A 21,476-nucleotide genomic window follows, 5' to 3' on the forward strand; every position below is an offset into this window, starting at 1 on the left:
TAATTACCTTAAATGTAAATGGATTAAATGCTCCAACCGAAGGACATAGACTAGCTAAATGGATACAAAAACAAGACCCGTACATATGCTGTCTACAAGAGACCCACTTCAGACCTTGGGACACATACAGACTGAAAGTGAGGGGATGGAAAAAGATATTCCATGCAAATGGAAATCAAAAGAAAACTGGAGTAGCAATTCTCATATCAGACAAGTAGACTTTAACATAAAGACTATTACAAGAGACAAAGAATGAATCTACATTAATGATCAAGGGATCAATCCAAGAAGAAGATATAACAATTGTAAATATTACACACCTAACATAGGAAGACCTCAGTACATAAGGCAAATGCTAACATCCATAAAAAGGGAAATCAACAGTAACACAATAATAATAGGGGACTTTAACACTCCACTCTCACCAATGGACAGATCATCCACAATGAAAATAAATAAGGAGACACAAGCTTTAAATGACACATTAGACAAGATGGACTTAATTGATATTTAGAGGACATACCATCCAAAAACAACAGAATACACTTTCTTCTCAAGTGCTGATGGAACATTCTCCAGGATCATATCATGGGTCACAAATCAAGCCTTGGTAAATTTAAGAAAATTGAAATCATATCAAGTATCTTTTCTGACCACAACGCTGTGAGACTATATATCAATTACAGGGAAGAAAAGCTGTAAAAAATACAAACACATGGAGGCTAAACAATATACTACTAAATAACCAAGAGATCACTGAGGAAATTAAAAAATACCGAGAAACAGATGACAATAAACACATGACGACCCAAAACCTATGGGATGCAGCAAAAGCAGTTCTAAGAGGGAAGTGTATAGCAATACAATCCTACCTCAAGAAACAAGAAACATCCCAAATAAACAACCTAACCTTGCACCTAAAGCAATCATAGAAAGAAGAACAAAAAACCCCCAAAGTTAGCAGAAGGAAAGAAATCATAAAGATCAGATCAGAAATAAATGAAAAAGAAATGAAGGAAACAGTAGCAAAGATCAATAAAACTAAAAGCTGGTTCTTTGAGAAGATAAACAAAATTGATAAACTATTAGCCAGGCTCATTAAGAAAAAAAGGGAGAAGACTCAAATCAATAGAATTAGAAATGAAAAAGAAGTAACAACTGACACTGCAGAAATACAAACGATCATGAGAGATTACTACAAGCAACTCTATGCCAATAAAATGGACAACCTGGAAGAAATGGACAAATTCTTAGAAAACCACAATCTTCTGAGACTGAACCAGGAACAAGCAGAAAATAAAAACAGACCAGTCACAAGCACTGAAATTGAGACTGTGCTTAAAAATCTTCCAACAAACAAAAGCCCAGGACCAGATGGCTTCACAGGTGAATGCTATCAAACACTTAGAGAAGAGCTAACACCTATCCTTTTCAAACACTTCCAAAATATAGCAGAGGGGGGAACATTCCCAAACTCATTCTATGAGGCCACCATCACCCTGATACCAAAACCAGACAAAGATGTCACAAAAAAAAGAAAACTACAGGCCAATATCACTGATGAACATAGATGCAAAAATCCTCAACGAAATACTAGCCAACAGAATCCAACCGCACATTAAAAGGATCATACGCCATGATCAAGTGGGGTTTATCCCAGGAATGCAGGGATTCTTCAATATACCAGATCAATCAATGTGATACACCATATTAACAAACTGAAGGATAAAAATCATATGATAATCTCAATCGAAGCAGAAAAAGCTTTTGACAGAATTCAGCACCCATTTATGTTAAAAACTCTCCAGAAAGTGTGCATAGAGGGAACTTTCCTCAACATAATAAAGGCCATAGATGACAAACCCACAGCCAACATCGTTCTCAGTGGTGATAAACTGAAACCATTTCCTCTAAGATCAGGAGCAAGACAAGGATGTCCACTCTCACCACTGTTATTCAACATGGTTTTGGAAGTTTTAGCCACGGCAATCGAAAGAAAAAGAAATAAAAGGAATCCAAATTGGAAAAGAAGAAGTAAAACTGTCACTGTTTGCAGATGACATGATACTATACATAGAGAATCCTAAAGATGCTACCAGAACACTACTAGAGCTAATCAACGAATTTGGTAAAGTAGCAGGATACAAAATTATTGCACACATCTCTTGCATTCCTATACACTAACGACGAAAAATCTGCAAGAAATTAGGGAAACACTCCCATTTACCATTGCAACAAAAAGAATAAAATATCTAGGAATAAACCTACCTAAGGAGACAAAAGACCTGTATGCAGAAAACTACAAGACACTGATAAAAGAAATTAAAGACGATACAAACAGATAGAGAGATATACCATGTTCTTGGATTGGAAGAATCAGCATTGTGAAAATGACTATACTACCCAAAGTGATCTACAGATTCAGTGCAATCCCTATCAAACTACCAATGGCATTTTTCACAGAACTAGAACAAAAAACTTCACCATTTGTATGGCAACACAAAACACCCCGAATAGCCAAAGCAATCTTGAGGGGAAAAAAACGGAGCTGGAGGAATCAGGCTCCCGGATTTCAGACTATACTACAAAGCTACAGTAATCAAGACAGTATGGTACTGCAACAAAACAGAAATACAGATCAATGAACAGGATAGAAAGCCCAGAGATAAATCCATGCACATATGGGTCTTATCGTTGATAAAGGAGGCAAGAACATACAGTGGAGAAAAGACAGCCTCTTCAATAAGTGATGCTGGGAAAACTGGACAGTTACATGTAAAAGAATGAAATCAGAACACTTCCTAACACCATACACAGAAATAAACTCAAAATGGATTAAAGACCTAAATGTAGGGCTAGACACCATCAAACTCTTAGAGGAAAACATAGGCAGAACACTCTATGACATAAATCACAGCAAGATCCTTTTTGACCCACCTCCTAGAGTAATGGAAATAAAAACAAAAATAAACAAATGGGACCTAATGAAACTTAAAAGCTTTTGCACAGCAAAGGAAACCATAAACAAGACAAATAGACAACCCTCATAATGGGAGAAAATATTTGCAAATGAAGCAACTGACAAAGGATTAATCTCTAAAATGTACAAGCAGCTCAATATCAAAAAAACAAACAACCCAATCCAGAAATGGGCAGAAGACCTAAATAGACATTTCTGCATAGAAGATATACAGATTGCCAACAAACACATGAAAAGAGGCTCAGCATCACTAATCATTAGAGAAATGCAAATCAAAACTACAGTGAGGTATCACCTCACAGGGGTCAGAATGGCCATCATGAAAAGATCTACAAACAGTAAAAGCTGGCGAGGGTGTGGAGAAAAGGGAGCCCTCTTGCACTGTTGGTAGGAATGTAAATTGATACAGTCACGGAGAACAGTATGAAGGTTCTTTAAAAAACTAAAAGAACTACCATATGACCCAGCAATCCCACTACTGGACATGTACCCTGAGAAAGCCATAATTCAAAAAGAGACATGTACCACAGTCAGTGTTCATTACAGCACTATTTACAATAGCCGGGACATGGAAGCAACCTAAGTGTCCATCAACAGATGAATGGATAAAGAAGATGTGGCACATATATACAATGTAATATTACTCAGCCATAAAAAGAAACGAAATTGAACTAGTTGTAGTGAGTTGGAAGGACTTAGAGTCTGTCATACGGAGTGAAGTAATTCAAAAAGAGAAAAACAAATACCATATGCTAACATGTATATATGGAATCTAAAAAAAAAAAAAGGTTCTGATGAACCTAGGGGCAGGACAGGAATAAAGATGCAGACATAGCCAATGGAGTTGAGGACACGGGGAGGGGGCGGGTAACCTGGGACGAAGTGAGAGAGTAGCATTGACATATATACACTACCAAATGTGAAATAGATAGCTAGTGGGAAGCAGCTGCATCGCACAGGGAGATCGGCTCGGTGCTTTGTGACCACCTAGAGGGGTGAGACAGGGAGCGTGGGAAGGAGATGCAAGAGGGAGGGGATATGGTGATATATGTATACATATAGCTGATTCACTTTCGTTACACAGCAGAAATTAACAGGACATTGTAAAGCAATTACACTCCAATAAAGATGTTAAAGAAAAAAAAAAGTCAGGCAAAAGGAGTAAATGATTGTGACATGATCAGAAATCCTGCCATGCTGGATTACTTTAGATATAATTTACTGTTAGTCTGCTTGTGAAGTTTCATGCCTGGAACTGAACTGAGGTTTTTGTGGTCTGAAGAGCCCTTAGTGGGGCATAGTGACCAGTTCTGGCTTCTGGATATTATCTTTGCTATCATTTTGATAATTTTACTTTACCCAGTTTTGTTTAAGAAAAAAAGAAGTTAAAAAAAAAAGTTTCAGACTTCCCTGGTGGCGCACTCGTTGAGAGTCTGCCTGCCAATGCAGGGAACACGGGTTCGAGCCCTGGTCTGGGAGGATCCCACATGCCGCGGAGCAACTAGGCCCACGAGTCACAGCTACTGAGCCTGCGCGTCTGGAGCCTGTGCGCCGCAACAAGAGAGGCCGCGACAGTGAGAGGCCCGCGCACCGTGATGAAGAGTGGCCCCCGCTTGCCACAACTAGAGAAAGCCCTCACACAGAAACGAAGACCCAGCACAGCCAAAAATAAATAAATAATTTTTTTAAAAAAAAGTTTAGTTTTTTGAATATAATTGTTCTTTTTTAATCAATTTATTTGTTTATTTTTTGGCTGCATTGGGTCTTCGTTGCTGTGCGTGGGCTTTTTCTAGTTGGCGGCGAGCGGCGGCTATTCTTCGTTGTGGTGCATGGGCTTCTCATTGCGGTGGCTTCTCTTTGTCGTGGAGCATGGGCTCTAGGCACTCTTACTTTAGTAGTTGTGGAACGCGGGCTCAGTAGTTGTGGCGCACGGGCTTAGTTGCTCCGCAGCATGTGAGATATTCCCAGACCAGGGATCGAACCGTGTCCTCTGCATTGGCAGGAGGATTCTTAACCCCTGTTCCACCAGGGAAGTCCTGAGTATAACTGATTTTAGTGTTTAATAAATAAAGTAATTATATAGCACTTTTTAGTACTTAGCATGTACCGTATACTGTTATACAAATATTAATTTCTAAATATTATGTACAACTATTAAAGTGTTCTCTATGAATTATGGAGATTTGTTAAGTTAGCGTTACATTTCTTTTAGCATAAGCATCTTCCCTGATATTACTGTGTAATCTTAACTTTGAGTAATAGTCATAAATTCATCAAATATTAACTCCATCAAATTATATTCATAAGTAAAGTAGAAATTGAAATTAAATTAAAAATTTTAAATGTTATCTTTTTTTGTTTGTTTTTAATTTCAGCTGTACCAACAGGGACGCTTATGTCAACTGGGCAGTGAATTTTGTGAATTGGAAGTTTTTGCTAAAGTATTGAGAGCTTTGGATAAAAGGTAAACTCATTTTGTAACAATTGTGGTAAACTATACATATCTGAATTTTACCACTGTGACCATATTTTAAGCGTACAGTTCAGTAGCAGTAAGTACATTCGTACTGTTTTGAAACCATCAGTACCAACCACCCTTGCTTTTTGTGTTCAAGAAAGACTGAATTCATCTACCCCGTTCTGGCTATTATGTAGTAGGAGTTACATGTGGATGTAGGTGACATGGCCTTTGATTGTCCTTGCTGTTCTCTTTAGCATTCTTCCCTAAATTTGCTTGAAATGCCATTTCTTTTTCCTAACCTACATTTCTGGGAAAATAAGAATATAGTTTTACAAAATATTGTTAATCTCTAATATGAATGTTGCCAAGTTAAGTAAATACTTGTTAGAATGCGTAGTGTATGTCAAGTACTATTCTAGATGCCGGGGTTACAGCAGTGAATAAGTTTTACAAGGTCTCTTCCTCATGGAGTTTGTATTTTAGAGAAGATAAAATAATCAACAAGTAACATGTTAACAAATTAACATGATTTCATTGTTTAGGGATACCTTTGGATGTGACCTGTGTACTAAGCCTAAGAGAAATTTCTTGGTTAGTTGACTAATTAAAAATTAATCTGTTAAAAAATAATAGATGAGAGTTTCATTTTGGGACAAGAAGGCCATAGAAAAACTTAAAAAAAAATTCTTTACTCTTGGAAAAGGTTAGCTTTCTAGGATTTGAATTTCTCTGTGCAGTTCTAAAGATGGCCATTATAAAGATTTAGTGGACTACCTCTCTTTCATCTCTCAGGTTATCTTTTTACCAAGTCCAGATCCCTTGGTAAGTGTTTAATATATTTGTGAAACTAAACGCATGTAGTTTGACTTTTCTTCCCCCTTTATGCAAAGCAGTGACTTGGTTATTTACAATTTTGTTTAAAGCAGTTTTTTTATTGAGATAATTCACATACCATAAATTCATCATTTTAAATTGTACAATTCATTAGTTTTTAGTATATTCACAAATGTTTGCAACTATCACCACTATCTAATTCTAGAATACTTTCATCATCCCCAAAAGAAACCCTGTACCCATTAACAGTCACTCCCTATTTCCCCTTACCCCTGGTCTCTAGCCTACCATTAATCTACTCTCTGTTTCTGAGTTTATCTGCTCTAGACATTTCATATAAATGGAACTATACAGTATGTGGTCTTTTGTGACTGGATTCTGCCTATAATGTTTTCAAGGTTCATTCATGGCTGTTGTTTGTATCAGTTTTCCATTGTGTGGATGTACTATGTTTTGGTTATCTAGTCATCTGTTGATGGACATTTGGGTTGTTTCTACCTTTTGGCCGTTATGAATAATGCTGCTATGAATGCTCATGGACAAGATTCTGTGTGGATGTATGTTTTCAGTTCTCTTGTATGTATATATAACGAGGGTAAACCTACGTTTAACTTTTTGAGTAACTCCTAAATTGTTTCCCACAGCAGCTGCACCGTTTTATTGGGTTGACCAAAAAAGTGCCTTTGGTTTTTAAGTAAAGGTAAAAGACACATTTTTCATTTTCACCAAAAACTTTATTAAACAACATATTCACCATTTTGTTCCACTATCTTCTGCCATTTTTCAGGCAACTTTATAATTCCATATTCTCAAAACTTTTTATCTTTTTGAGCAAAGAACTGTTCCAGGTGCCTTTTACTGTCTCCCAGGGAATTGAAAGTTTTTCCATTAAGAGAATTTTGTAAAGACTGAAATAAATGGAAATCAGAAGGTGCAATGTCTGGTGAATACAGCGGACAAATCAGAACTTCCCAGCCAAGCTGTAACAGTTTTTGCCTAGTCATCAAAGAAACATGCGGTCTTGCATTATCCTGATAGAAGATTACGTGTTTTCTGTTGACTAGTTCTGGATGCTTTTCATTGAGTGCTGCTTTCAGTTGTTCTAACTGGGAGCAGTACTTGTTGGAATTAATTGTTTGGTTTTCCAGAAGGAGCTCATAATAGAGGACTCGCTTTCAATCCCACCATATACACAATATCACCTTCCTTGGGTGAAGACCGGGCTTTGGTTTGGTTGTTGGTGGTTCATTTTGCTTGCCCCGTGATCTGTTCCATTCCACGTTATTGTACAGTATCCACATTTCATCACCCGTCACAATTTGTTTTAAAAATGGAACGTTTTCATTACATTTAAGTAGAGAATCCATGCAGAAATACAGTCAAGAAGGTTTTTTTTCTTAACTGATGTGGAACCCAAACATCAAAGCAATGAACATAACATAACCAAGCTGGTGCAAATGATTTTCAACCCTTGATTTGGATGTTTTGAGTATGTTAGCTATCTCCTGCACCATATAACGTTGATTGTTCTCAGTCAATGTCTCGATTTGATTGCTTTCAGCTTCAACTGGTCTACCTAACAGTGGAACATCATCCAGTGAGAAATCTCCAGCACGAAACTTCGCAAACCACTTTTGACATGTTCAATCAGTCACAGCACCTTTTCCATATACTGCACAAATATTTTTTTGTGTTTCAGTTGCGTTTTTACTTTTCTTGAAATAATAAAGCATAATATGCTGAAAATGTTGCTTTTTCTCTTCCATCTTAAATATTAAAATGGCTACACAAAAATTCACCAATTTTGATAAGTATTTTTTTAAGTGCACGCTGATATGACAGCTGTCACATACAGTCTAACAAAATTGTTTTCAATGAAGCTAAAGACAACTAAGTGCTGCTAGAGCCATCTTTCGGAAAAAACCAAATGAACCTTTTGGCCAACCCAATATGTCCCTATTACCAACGTATGAGGGTTCCAGTTTTTCCATATCCTTGCCATCAACTGTTTTTTAAAAAGTAGTATTATAGCCATCCTAGATAGTGTGAAGTCGTATCTCATTGTGAGTTTGATTTGCATTTCCCTAATCACTAATGATATTGAGCATCTTTTCTTGTGCTTATTGGCCTTTGTATATTTTCTTTGGAGGAATCTCTGTTCAAGTCTATTGCCCATTTTATAATTGGGTCATTGTTGAATTACAAGACAATTTGGTTTTTAAGATTGATGTTAGAAGTTGTTTTCATCCTTCACTGTCATCAGTTTACATATACAGAATCACTCAGTGATCCACTGAGTAAAAGATACTAGGCTAAATTGTGAATTATTATGACCTCATAATTCATAAGACAAACAGTTGATTTTTATCTTATTCCATCTTTGAAAATAATGGTACTGTTATTTCAGAAGAGCAAGTTAGCACTTTCTTTTTTTTTCTTTTTAGATTACAAGTTTTATTTTTGAATCCCCATTGAAATAAATATGTTAATCTTTGGAAAATATTTGGTTATATGCCACTAAAATTGTGCCTAGAGCCCCCAGTGATAGTCATGCCCCATTCTGGAAAACACTACCATAGGGAATTACTGGAGGTACCCTGGGGAGGTAGGATGAGGCCACTGTTTGTTGGGCAAAGGTCATCTGTGTCCCAGGTGAGCTGCCTGCTGCTATTCATAATTCTCTAGCCCCAGACCTACCAGCATATTTGATCTTATCTTTCCTGGCTGGCAACACTTTGGTGGCTGCCTATTCTCTTCTAGATAGAAGAGTAAATGCCTTAACATAACCTACAAGGTCCTTGGGGATCCTGGGATAGGCCTGCCGTGGCCCCATCAGGCTGGTGAAGAGAGGGAGACAGGAGACAGGGAGGATCTCCTGGCGGAAGTGACATTTGAGCTGAAGTCTAACCGATTTAGGGGAGAGAACTAGGTGATGGTGGTGAAAAGCTTTTTTAGGTAGAAGGAACAGCATGTGCAAATTTCCTGAGGCAGGAAGGAACAATGTGCATGAAAGTTAGCACTTTCTAAAAGGACAAAATATGTTACCTTTATAAAAACAAAAATGACCTTTTCCTTCTCTTTCAGACATTTGCTTCATCATTGTTTCCAGGCTTTGATGGATCATGGTGTGAAAGTTGCTTCAGTCTTAGCCTACTCATTCAGTAGACGGTGCTCTTACATAGCGGAATCAGATGCTGCAGTAAAGGAAAAAGCCATTCAGGTTGGCTTTGTTTTAGGTAAGTAATGGTAAAACAGAGGGGTGTTTTGTCCTGTGACATGACTCAGAACTAAGCCTGCTGGCATTAAAGGATTCTCACAGGACATTCCCAAAGTCAACGTGGGAGGTTATGAGAGGAACTAGATGTGATATATTGAACATTAACTTTGTGCTGAGTACTGTACTATGTATCTAAATGCTGTCTTTCGAGAAAATCCTCATGACATTCCACTGATGTGAAGGTATTAATAGAGTTTTAGAAATGAGGAAACAGACTCAGAAAAGTTGAGTAACTTGCTAAAGTCACATAGTAATGGAGCTAAGTTTAGAATCCTGTGGCGCTGTGATTCCAAACCACTTACGTTTCTACCATGTCAAGCTGCTACCAACCTCTCTCACCAGCTTACTGTGTGTTGTGACGTGGGACTTAATCCTTTTGGGACCTCAGTTTTCCCCTCTCTAAAATGAGGGTAGATCTCCATTTCCTCATGGGTATGAGAATACTAAAAACATGAATGGAGAAGGATTCTGAAAAGGCTTTGTATGCTATACACGTAGAAAGATATCGTTTAATGTTGCATAACATTTTAGTATGGCTTTTACAAATCTACATAGATAAGTATGTCTCAGGCAATTATTTATTCAAGTTATTGCTACCTTTTTACTTTGTGGAAAAATTTTTATTTTGAAATGATTGTAGATTTACAGACAATATCAAAACCAGGAAATTGATACTGGTTTAATACTGTTACGTAGACTATAGACCTTATTTAACTTTCATTGGTTTTTACATATACTCATTTGTGTGTGTGTGTTTTATTTAAATGTAGTTGACATACAGTATTATGTTGGTTTCAGGTGTACTACATAGTGATTTGGAATTTGCATACTTTATGAAATGATTGCCACGACAAGTATAGTCCCTGTACAGAGTTATTACAATATTATTGACCATGTTCCTTAGGCTGTATATTACATTCCCATGGCTTATTTATTTTCTAACTGGAGGCTCAGACCTCTTAATCCCCTTCACCTATTTCACCCCACACCCCACCTCCTTTCTCTGGCAACCAACTGTTTGGTCTCTGTATCTGCGAGTCTATTTTCATTTTGTTTTGTTTGTTTGTTTTGATTTTTAGAGTCTACGTATAAGTGAGATCATATGGTATTTGTCTTTCTCTGTCTGACTTATTTCACTTAGCATGATACCCTCTAGATCCATCTGTGTTGTCACAAGATTTCTTTTCTTTTTTTTTTTTATGTTTAATTTTTGTGGTTGGGTAATATTCCACCGTTGTGTGTGTAAATATATCTCACGCCTTCTTTATCCATTCATTCATCTGTTGATGGACATTTAGGTTGCTTACACATCTTGGCTATTATAAATAATGCTTCACTGAACACTGAGGTGCATATATCTTTTATGAGTTAGTGTTTTTGCCGTTTTTGGATAAATACCCAGAAGTGAAATTGCTAGATCATGTGGCAGTTCTATATTAAATGTTTTGAGCAACCTCCACACGGTTCTCCATAGTGGCTGTGCCAATTTACAGCCCCACCAGCAGTGCAGGAGGGTTCCCTTGTCTCCACACCCTCGCGAACACTCGTTATTTGTGTTTTCTGGTGATGACAGCCGCCTGACAGGTGTGAGGTGGTATCTCATTGTGGTTTTGATTTGCATTTCCCTGATTAGTGATGTGGAGCATCTTTTCATGTATCTGTTGGCCATCTGTATGTCTTTTTTGGAAAAATGTCTATTCAGATCCTCTGCCCATTTTTTTATTTTATAAATTTGTTTATTTTATTTATTTATTTTTGGCTGCATTGGGTCTTTGTTGCTGCACGCAGGCTTTCTCTAGTTGCGGGGAGTGGGGGGCTACTCTTTGTTGCGGTGCGCAGGCTTCTCATTGTGGTAGCTCCTCTCGTTGCAGAGCACAGGCTCTAGGCGCGAGGGTTTCAGTAGTTGCAGTGCACGGGCTTAGTCGCTCCGCAGCATGTAGGATCTTCCCGGACCAGGGCTCAAACCCGTGTCCCGTGCATTGGCAGGTGGATTCTTAACCACTGCGCCACCAGGGAAGCTCTACCTTTCATTTTTAACTTCTCACATTAATGTGTGTGTGTGTGCATGTTTTCTCTCTCTCTCTCTCTTTGGCACGTGCACATTTACTTTCTTTGCCAAGTTTTCATGATCATTTCCTTCAGTATTAGGAAAAAAATTTTTTTTTGTAGTGGTCATAGAGAGTTTGCTTGGAGGAACTTAAGAACATTCTTTTCCGAAAACAACCCTCAGCATTTATCCTTTGATAGTCCTGTGGAATATAAATTGCAACAAAGAATTGTGACTAAAGAATGTCTCTTAATAGAGTGTTCGTGACCTAGATGAATGTTAATATTGACATCCACTTAGTCCTAGGTAGTCATGTAAAAATCTATGTGGGAGATATTTAGTGTCAAGGAAGCTGAAAGGCAGGAAGGCTAATGTTCACTGAGGTCCTCTGTCGTCTCTTCACTTGTACCAGTCTGGCCACTGTAAGGAGCCAGATTGAACAAGTATCCTGGAGTTAGAACCAAGTCCTAACAGATTCAGTTATATTATCAGTCTTGATCCTAAAATTACCAAAACAGTGAAAACACTTCATACCAGAAGTATACATGATGGAAACTTTTAAAAAATGACAGCTTTATTGAGTTATAATTCACATACCGTACAGTGCACCCATTTAAAGTATATAATTTAAAGGTCTTTAGTATTTTCACAGCGTTCAGTCCCTGGTCGGGGAACTAAGATCCCACAGGCTGCATGGCGTGGCCAAAAGAAAAAAAAAAAAAAGAAGCTTGAGGAGGTACCTCGCAGAGCTGGGATGTTGCTTGGCTGGTACAGGTGCCTCAGAGTTCTGAGAAGGGAGCTCGTGGGTCTAGAATCTCGACCTCTAGGAGGGACACCTGACTGGCTGGTACTAGTGTCTCTCTGATGGGGTGCTGTGAATCAAGTTCTGTAAGTGTTGGAAAACTGCAGCTGGAATTGGCTTACTGAGATGAATTGCCACTGCCAGAGTAAAGAAACATTACTCTGGGACACTGCTGTTAGCAGGGGCGTTGCTGGCAGAAACTGGAAGCTAGCAGGGAGTGTCTCTTACTTCTCCAGGCTTACAGTCTTTCTCTCTAGTGCCTTCTTTGGTAGAGACTACTAGGGAGCCAGCTGGCAGAGGAGAAATGTGGTTATAGAGTCCTAGCCCAGTGTCATAGAACAGTCTAGAAGGGTTGGTTTGAAACTGAGAGATAATAGCCTAATAACCCAGCACAGTGCACAATATGTTGAGATAATGAGTAGGAGGTTGCTTCATATGAATATTATAATCTCATTATTCCAGTCATTCAGTGAGGACCCTAAAATGTCATATTTGGGGGGATAAAAAAGTGTTCTAAAGCACACTTCTCTCCAGTTAAATATTTGTTTCATTTCATATAGCTTTAATTAAACATGAAACACCAGTCTGAGCAAAATACATTTTTTCTTGACCCAGATACTATTGACACTATTAAGATTAGTTGACACTATCAAAAAATGTATTAAACTATTAGGAGCGGGTCAGGAGCCTCTAAAAAATGGACAGTATCCTAAGGAAATGATGCCCACATGCCCCATTACGACTGTTGGAGGACAGCAGTTTAATTTTTTGCTAAAAAAAAATTAAGATGAGCAAGCACTACTGTCTCTTTTATCTGTCTATCTTCTATGATGTGCTGTTATGCTAAGGAGATTAAGTTTATTCAGATGTCTTTATCCTCTTTGGGATTGGGTATGGAGAGATTGGAAAGTTATGTTTACCCTGCATGATTAAAATGTTAGACAAATCACTAAATATAGTGGTTAATTAGCTGGAAAATGTCAACTCTTAGGTGATGAAGTACATTTGGAGGGCTAAAACTTTTTTTTTTAATTTATTTATTTAATTTATTTTTGGCTGCATTGGGTCTTCATTGATGTGCTGGCTTTCTCTAGTTGGGGTGAGCGGGGGCTACCCTTCGTTGCTGTGCGCAGGCTTCTCATTGCGGTGCTTCTCTTGCTTCAGAGCACTGGCTCTAGGTGCGCAGGCTTAGTAGCTGTGGCGAGTGGGCTCAGTAGTTGTGGCTTGCGGGCTCTAGAGTGCAGGCTCAGTAGTTGTGGCACACGGGCTTAGTTGCTCCGAGGCATGTGGGATCTTCCCAGACCAGGGATCGAACCCATGTCCCCTGCATTGGCAGGCGGATTCTTAACCACTGTGCCACCAGGGAAGCCCAAGGCTAAAACTCTTGACTCCTGAGACTTCCCTGGTGGCACATTGGTTAAGAATCCGCCTGCCAGTGCAGGGGACATGGGTTTGATCCCTGGTTGGGGAAGATCCCACATGCCGCCGAGCCACTAAGCCTGTGCGCCACAGCTACTGAGCCTGTGTGCCACAACTAATGAAGCCCGCGCACCTAGAGCCTGTGCTCCACAGCAAGAGAAGCCACCGCAACAAGAAGCCCGCGCACCGCAACGAAGAGTAGCCCCTGCTCGCCGCAACTAGAGAAAGCCCGCGCGCAGCAATGAAGACCCAATACAGCCGAAAGTAAAAAAACAAAACAAAACAAAAACTCTTTACTCCTTATTCAGGATCTCAACTTTGATCTAATTTCCCTAGTTTGAGTTCCTTTTTTTTTTTTTAATTTCACAATTAGTATCTTTGTTTCAGACTAAACAGAGGTTTTTTCATTTTAGGTAATAATCATTGTAAGCATGTCATTTTAGCTTTCAAGTGATTTATTAAATTATCTAAAGTTTTTGGTTTTTCTTGTCCCTTAGGTGGCTTTCTTTCAGATGCAGGCTGGTACAGTGATGCTGAGAAAGTTTTCCTGTCTTGCCTTCAGTTGTGTACTCTACATGATGAGATGCTTCATTGGTTTCGTGCAGTAGAATGTTGTGTGAGGTAAGTTGGAACAGTCCTTTAATTACATGCTGTAATGGTATTAGTGGCTTTTTTTAAAAAAATTATTTATTTATTTTAGACTGTGTTGGGTCTTTGTTGCTGCATGCAGGCTTTCTCTAGTGCAGTGAGCGGGGGCTACTCTTCGTTGTGGTGTGTGGGCTTCTCCTTGCGGCGGCTTCTCTTGTTGTGGAGCATGGGCTTCAGTAGTTGTGGCGTGCGAGCTCAGTTGTGGCACACGGGTTTAGTTGCTCCGTGGCATGTGGGATCTTCCTGGACCAGGGATCAAACCATTGTCCCCTGCATTGGCAGGCAGATTCTTGACCACTGTGCCACGAAGGAAGTCGCTTCTTGGGTTTTATGTGTGTGTGTGTGTGTTTTGTTTTGTTTTGTTTTGTTTTGTTTTGTTTTTACTGTGCTCCGTTTACATTTCTGGAATTGTACATAACCTGATTAATATTTTACTATTTTACTTCTAAATAATTTTTTTAAAAAAAATCTTCATTTATTATTTATTTGGCTGCACGGGGTCTTAGCTGCGGCACGCGGGAATCTTCGTTGCTGCTTGCGGGATCTTCGTTGAGGTGTGTGGGATCTTTAGTTGTGGGATCTTTTGTTTTTAGTTGCGGCATGTGGGATCTAGTTCCCTGACCAGGGATCGAACCTGGGCCCCCTGCATTGGGAGCGTGGAGTCTTAACCACTGGACCACCAGGGAAGTCCCTAACCTTTCTTTTTTTTTTTGATGTGGACAATTTTTTTAAAGTCTTTATTGAATTTGTTACAGTATTGCTTCTGTTTTATGTTTTGGATTTTTGGCTGCGAGGCACCTGGGGTCTTAGCTCCCTGACCAGGGATTGAACCCACACCCCTGCATTGGAAGGTGAAGTCTTAACCACTGGACAGCCAGCGAAGTCCCCCTAACCTTTCTTTAAAATACATTTTTTAACAGATGTACTTAAATGAAAGGCAAGCAAATCCAGAAGCAACTCTTTGATTTTACTGTCTTTATTATTTTTGTATATGTAACATTTAGTTTGAGCTATTTTCATGTAGGTTTTCTCTCTGTCCCCCCATTTGATTTGACATTTCTTAAAAAGAATTTTTATATGAAACTAAAGGGAAATCAAAATAAAGTTTAAAAAATAACAAAATAATGCTTTGTCCTAAGTTAACTAGAGTCTGGTCAGTTACTGAATTGATAGTCTTCTATTTTTTTTGAATAAGGGGTCATATTTTTTTTGTACCTTAGAGATGAGTTAATTAAATCTGCACCTCTTCAGAACTAGAATACAGGTTCTTCTATATAAAACCATTGTTGATTTATGCTACCATTGACTAAAGCTCTCTCTGCTCAATCTTTTGAGGCTATTACCCCGTTTTATACAGGGCTTACCTGTGTTAGACAAACATTCAAATCCTGAAGTTAATTTTATAATGTGCAAACTTAATTATAAATAATATTTTAGGAGCTTAGTATAATTTCCCACAGATATTTTTTTTTTTTTTTTTTTTTTTCCGCAGTATGCGGGCTTCTCACTGTTGTGGCCTCTCCCGTTGCGGAGCACAGGCTCCGGACGCGCAGGCTCAGTGGCCATGGCTCACGGGCCCAGCCGCTCCGCGGCATGTGGGATCTTCCTGGACCGGGGCACGAACCCGTGTCCCCTGCATCGGCAGGCAGACTCTCAACCACTGCGCCACCAGGGAAGCCCCACCCACAGATATTTATGATAAATTATAGTAATACTTATGTGCAGAAACTATAAAAGGGTTGTTATTGGGCCTGTAATTTGTAGTACTGATAATCTGTGTCATCTTTCCTCCCCACTTCTGCCTGTCCTAGGAATAGAAGACTAGACTATCTCATAGGGATTTTAGGGTCTAGCTAAATGTTTCTTTGTGTATGAACTAGTTAATTTAGAACAGAAAACCCATTTTGTATGATTTCATTGTAGATTGCTCTTTCACTGCAAGCAGTCTTTTGACCAAAAGGTAAAACATTTTCTTCTTGTAAGTGCTTGCTTTTTATGCACAAAGTCAGAAGATTTATTTCATCCAGATAACTAACATTTCTCCTATCTGTCTGATTTTAAGGCTTTTATATAAATTTTGCATTAATATAACCAAAAGATTTAGTTTTCTCAAAGAACCAGGGCTCCTCTTCTTTTTCCTATCTTGTCATCTTTAGCATGTAGCTCACGTCATTATGTTTGCAAATGCTACAGGCAAGGAGAAGGGCAAAGGGCTCATGCCCGCTGAGTCTGCTTCCTTTTCCTTTTTTTTTTTTTTCCAGTCAGAAAAAATAGCTTTCCCAGAGGCCTAGCCTTATCTTCTTTACTTATTACCTCTCTTTGAAACTGGGAAACTGGGACACATTCTGCACATCCTCCAACCAGTATAAGGTGGTCTGGAGAGCAAAACGTTTTTAACTGTGCATTTTGCTGCCCCAAATGAACTCATGGGTCTACATTAAGGAAGGAGGAGAGGGGAATATTGGACAGGTAACTGTAAATACTGTGAGTGCTCGGGCTGTTTTCAGAACAAGCACATGTGAATAGGAAAATACCTGTGCCAAGAAACAAAGCTATTTATACCCGCTTACTGCCTGTATACCTAGACATCTTGTTCTCAAGAATTTTAAATTTCAAAATAAAATTTGCTTCTACACGGCTTTGCTTGCTAAATTCTTGGCCATTACAGCCGTTAAGATAATTTTTATTATTATAGTAGTATTTTTTGAAAAAAATTAAATTATTCTTACTTAGCTTTTAACTGATTTGGGAGAGGATTATTTTGGAGAACAGATACTAATGAAATCCTTTAGCCAATCCCAGGAGCTTTGAGCCTAATGTAACAGTGTGTTTTTAACTTTAATAGCACAAAACCATTCTCTAATCTGGGGCTGGCATGGAAGCAGTATAGAGCAAATGTCAGAGACTCTGCTTGTTAAACCTGGTACCATTTCTCAGTCTTTGTTTTATTCCTTGAAGACTCTGCCTAGTTTCGTTTACTTTACTTGCTTTCTATTTAATAGCTTTGTTTGTTCTTCTCATGTGCGTGTCTATTACCAAACAAATTGAAAACATACAGAAAACTATGAAGAAGAAAATAAATATTATCTGTAACCCTGCTGCCTAGAAATAACCACAATTATTATTTTGGTGTATTTTGGGGATTTTAAGTGAAAAATGGAACTTCCTGAACTGGAGGGAAAAGACTTGAATCTAGATTGAAAAAGAACCTTGAGCCCGAAGCAGGTGAATTTCTTGAAATCCAAGGATAAATAGGAGTTAGAAGCTAAGAGAGAAGAGCAGTATCTCAATTACTGAGAAAATACTACACTTCACAAACTTTTAGGATAAAATTCAAATTTTTCAAATTTGTAGATACCAAATATACCTCCAGGTACTTTATCTGAGGAAAATAGTCAAGGAATATCTCTGACCAAATAAAAGTTCAATAGTAACAAATCTCACGACAGGGGAAGATGGTGTAGAAACAGTGGTAAGCAGTGAATATTGTAATATATAGTTAGACATAATGGAGTGGAAAGAATGAAGAACAAATGGTGAATTTGTAATATGTCTTATGTAAGGATTTTTTTTCAAACTGGAAATGAAAGGGAAATTTTAGAAATACCAAGACAGAAATTCTCAGTTACCACATACTGTTAAATGTAAGATAAGTTTGTTTGTGTTTTTTCCACCTGAAAATTGAAAAAATAGTTGCCTTACAAAATCCCTCACGTTATGTGATGTTCTTTCAAGTCTCTTGTTTTGAACAACAAAGTACTCTTTGGGAAAGAAATGTTAGCCTGAAACTCAGCCAGTGCCAATACCAGGAAGCTCATAGAGGTCACCTGGCAGAATTTTCTTTTTACGGAAGTAATGGAATTTAACATAATTTAACACAAAATTTAGAATTATTCTAGGGGTCATAACCTTATAGTTGTGTTAGATATCTTTATTAACTGGCTTCTTGAATATTACTTTGAAATGTGATGCATTAAGTGGTTTGGTTGTGGAGATTATGGGTGTCTACTTATCTTAGGTGGAATGGGAAAGCCCAACTGTCTTAATGCTTTGCAAATGGTTGCTGGTACCTTTGGATAACGTTTCTAGGGACATGATACCAGACTCAAAAGTGCTGATTTTCAAGCAAGTGAAAATGTTTTACTCTGAAAAACTGTTAGATGACTCAGAAGTAGTTTGGTGATTATGAAGATAAATGTTTTAAGATGCATGTGAATAGTTTGGGTAACATTTCATAAATTACAAGAAGGAGAATTTTTGAAAATTTAGTTTAGATTTTAAATATGTATTTATAACATAACATAAAGATGATTTAAATATTATAAATTTCAAAATGTTATCATATATATCCCTAAAACCTGATGTATTCAAGTTAGCAAAAAACCTTTTTGGATGGAAAATTGAGGCTCATGTTATTATGTTCAGGTTGCTTGCTGTTGGGCATATATTATATAATAGCCTATTTTAAAAATAAACATTTGGGAAAATGTAGTAGTATAAGAAAGTATTATAAAGGTCTCATCTTGGTAAGGGGAATATGAATGCCTGTCATTTAATGTTCAAACATTGTCATTGCTAGGGAGGGGTATATAATAAATTGACTAATGGAAAAATACGATAGACATTCCAAATTAGAATAGTGGGAATAGGGGTAAGAATGATTGGAAACTTGTCCAAGGTAGATAGATAAGCAAAGAGAATAGAGGAAATAACTAAGTATGATAACTGAAAAATGTGAAACAATTAAAACCAAATACAACTATGACCATGTAAATGGGCTCAATTCCCCTATCTAGAAACAGCGACTGCCAAGAAGGTTAAAAAATGAAACCCAGGGACTTCCCTGGTGGTCCAGTGGTTAAGAATCTGCCTTCCAATGCAGGGGACGTGGGTTCTATCCCTGGTCGGGGAACTAAGATCCCACATGCCACGGGGCAGCTAAGCCCACATTCCTCAACTAGAGAGCCCGTGTGCTGCAAACTACAGAGCCTGCATGCTCTGGAGCCCATGCACTGCAAACAAAAGATCCCACATGCTGCAAGGCAGATCCCACAACTAAGACCCGACGTAGCCAAAAATTTAAAAATAAAACAATTCTTTAAAAATAATAATAATAAAATAAATAAAAAATGAAACCCAGCTATATATTGTTAAAAGAAAATACCCCTAGACAATAATATTAACAATAAAAGCAGAATTCAGGATAAAAACCATTAGTTGATAAAAAAGGGATATTGATAATGTACAATCCACAAAAAAGTCATAAACCCATGTATAGCAAATAAGATAGTAGCCCTCTACATAAACACAGCACCCTAAAAATACAAAGAATTTGATTAAAAAGATAATCAATACAAAGTCGAGTACCTCCAGGATGGGTTAATTCAGAATTCATAGAGGTTATCAGGGAACTAGGTTTTTTCCATCTTCTGGCTCCTCTGTCCCCAGTGGTTGTAAGACTGCTGCTGTGGTTTGAGGTATCACATGCAGATTCCACATTGTCCAGCAGAAGAAAGACCATATTTTATCTCTAATGACAAAGGAGCCTTTCTCAGAAACCACCTAGCTGACGTACCCTTGAGTCTCATTAACCAGAGCTAGGTCATTTGTTGACCTCTGAATCAATCAGTGGCAGTCTGAATGGGATCACCATGTTAGTATTGGCTTAAACTAATCATGATTTACTTATGAATCCTATGAGAAGGGGGTCAGCGTCTAACAAAATCAGGGTTCTGCCAACAAGCATGAGATGGGAAGGATGACTTGGTTAGGGAGCCAGCAGTATCTGCTACATCTCACAGTGCTTTGCTTCCCCACTTAAAATTAAAACCACACCAGACAGGTATTTCTTAGAAATACACAAGTTACCTAAACTGACCCAAGAAAAAAATTAAAATTCTGAACAAGCCTATAACAAAGAGATTGAATCAGTAATCAAAAACCTTCCAAAAAAGAAAAGTCCAAGACCAGAAGACTTCAGTAGTGAATTGTACCAAACATTAAAAGAAGATAGGGACTTCCCTGGTGGTCCATTGGTTAAGAATCTGCCTTCCAATGCAGGGGACGCGGGTTCGATCCCTGGTCAAGGAACTAAGATCCCATGTGCTGTGGGGCAACTAAGCCTGAGCACAGCTAGAGAGAAGCCCGTGCACTGCAACAAAGACCCTTTTGCCGCGACGAAAGATCCACCGCCACAATGAAGATTGTGCGTGCTGCAACTAAGACCCGATGCAGCCAAATAAATAAATAAATATTTTTAAAAAAATAAAAGAATTAACACCAGTTCTTCTCAAAGTCTTAAAAAAAATCAAGAGGAAGGAACACTTCCTAACTTACTCTATGAGGCCAGCATTAACCTATATCAAAACCAGAAAAAAGACATGAGAAGAAAAAAGAAAAGAAAATTACAGACTAATATCTCCTATCAATATAAATGCAGAAAGTATCAACAAAATACTAGCAAATTGGATGCAATAGAATATAGAAGGATTATGCACCATTACTAAGTGGGATTTATCCCAGGAACGCAGAAGTGATTCAACCTAAGAAAATTAATGCAGTATACACCACATTAGTAGAATGAAGGGTGAAAACCATGATTATCTCAATTGACACAAAAGACATTTGACAAAATCCAGCACTTTTTCATGATAGAAACATTCAGAAAACTAGGAATAGAGGAACCTTCCTTAATATGATAAAAGGCATTTATGAAAAACCCACAGCTAACATTATATTCAAATCTTCCTCCCTGAGATCAAGAACATGACAAGGATGCCTGCTTTCACTACTACTATTCATCTTTGTCCTGAAAGTTCTAGCCAAAACAATTAGACAAAAATAAAATAAAATGCATCTGTGTTGGAAAGAAAGAAGTAAAACTATCTCTGTTCACAGGCGAATTGGAATTTGCCAATATTAAAAACTTTTGTACATCAGAGGACATTATCAAGAAAGTGAAAAGACAGCCTATGGAATAGGAGAAATATTTGTAAATCATATATCAAA

The 21,476-nt window shown here is 38.0% G+C and overlaps 1 protein-coding gene and 1 non-coding gene across 3 annotated transcripts in view; one reads left to right on the forward strand and one right to left on the reverse strand.

Moving 5' to 3' along the window:
- The window catches only part of APPBP2 (amyloid beta precursor protein binding protein 2), a 70,938-nt gene that overhangs the window by 22,232 nt on the left and 27,230 nt on the right, over positions 1-21,476 (forward strand). Inside the window, exons 2-4 of one of the 2 annotated variants that reach the window (XM_067714915.1) lie at positions 5,356-5,444; positions 9,360-9,511; positions 14,318-14,441. In XM_067714915.1, coding sequence (XP_067571016.1) covers positions 5,356-5,444; positions 9,360-9,511; positions 14,318-14,441 — 365 coding nt within the window. The remainder of the gene's footprint in view (positions 1-5,355; positions 5,445-9,359; positions 9,512-14,317; positions 14,442-21,476) is intronic. The other variant, XM_067714916.1, reaches the window with a different exon arrangement.
- Positions 15,082-15,154, reverse strand: TRNAW-CCA (transfer RNA tryptophan (anticodon CCA)). Its single transcript has one exon. It is a non-coding gene; the product is annotated as a tRNA-Trp (tRNA).

Source organism: Pseudorca crassidens, chromosome 19 (assembly GCF_039906515.1).
Source record: "Pseudorca crassidens isolate mPseCra1 chromosome 19, mPseCra1.hap1, whole genome shotgun sequence".
Classification (NCBI taxonomy): domain Eukaryota; kingdom Metazoa; phylum Chordata; class Mammalia; order Artiodactyla; family Delphinidae; genus Pseudorca; species Pseudorca crassidens.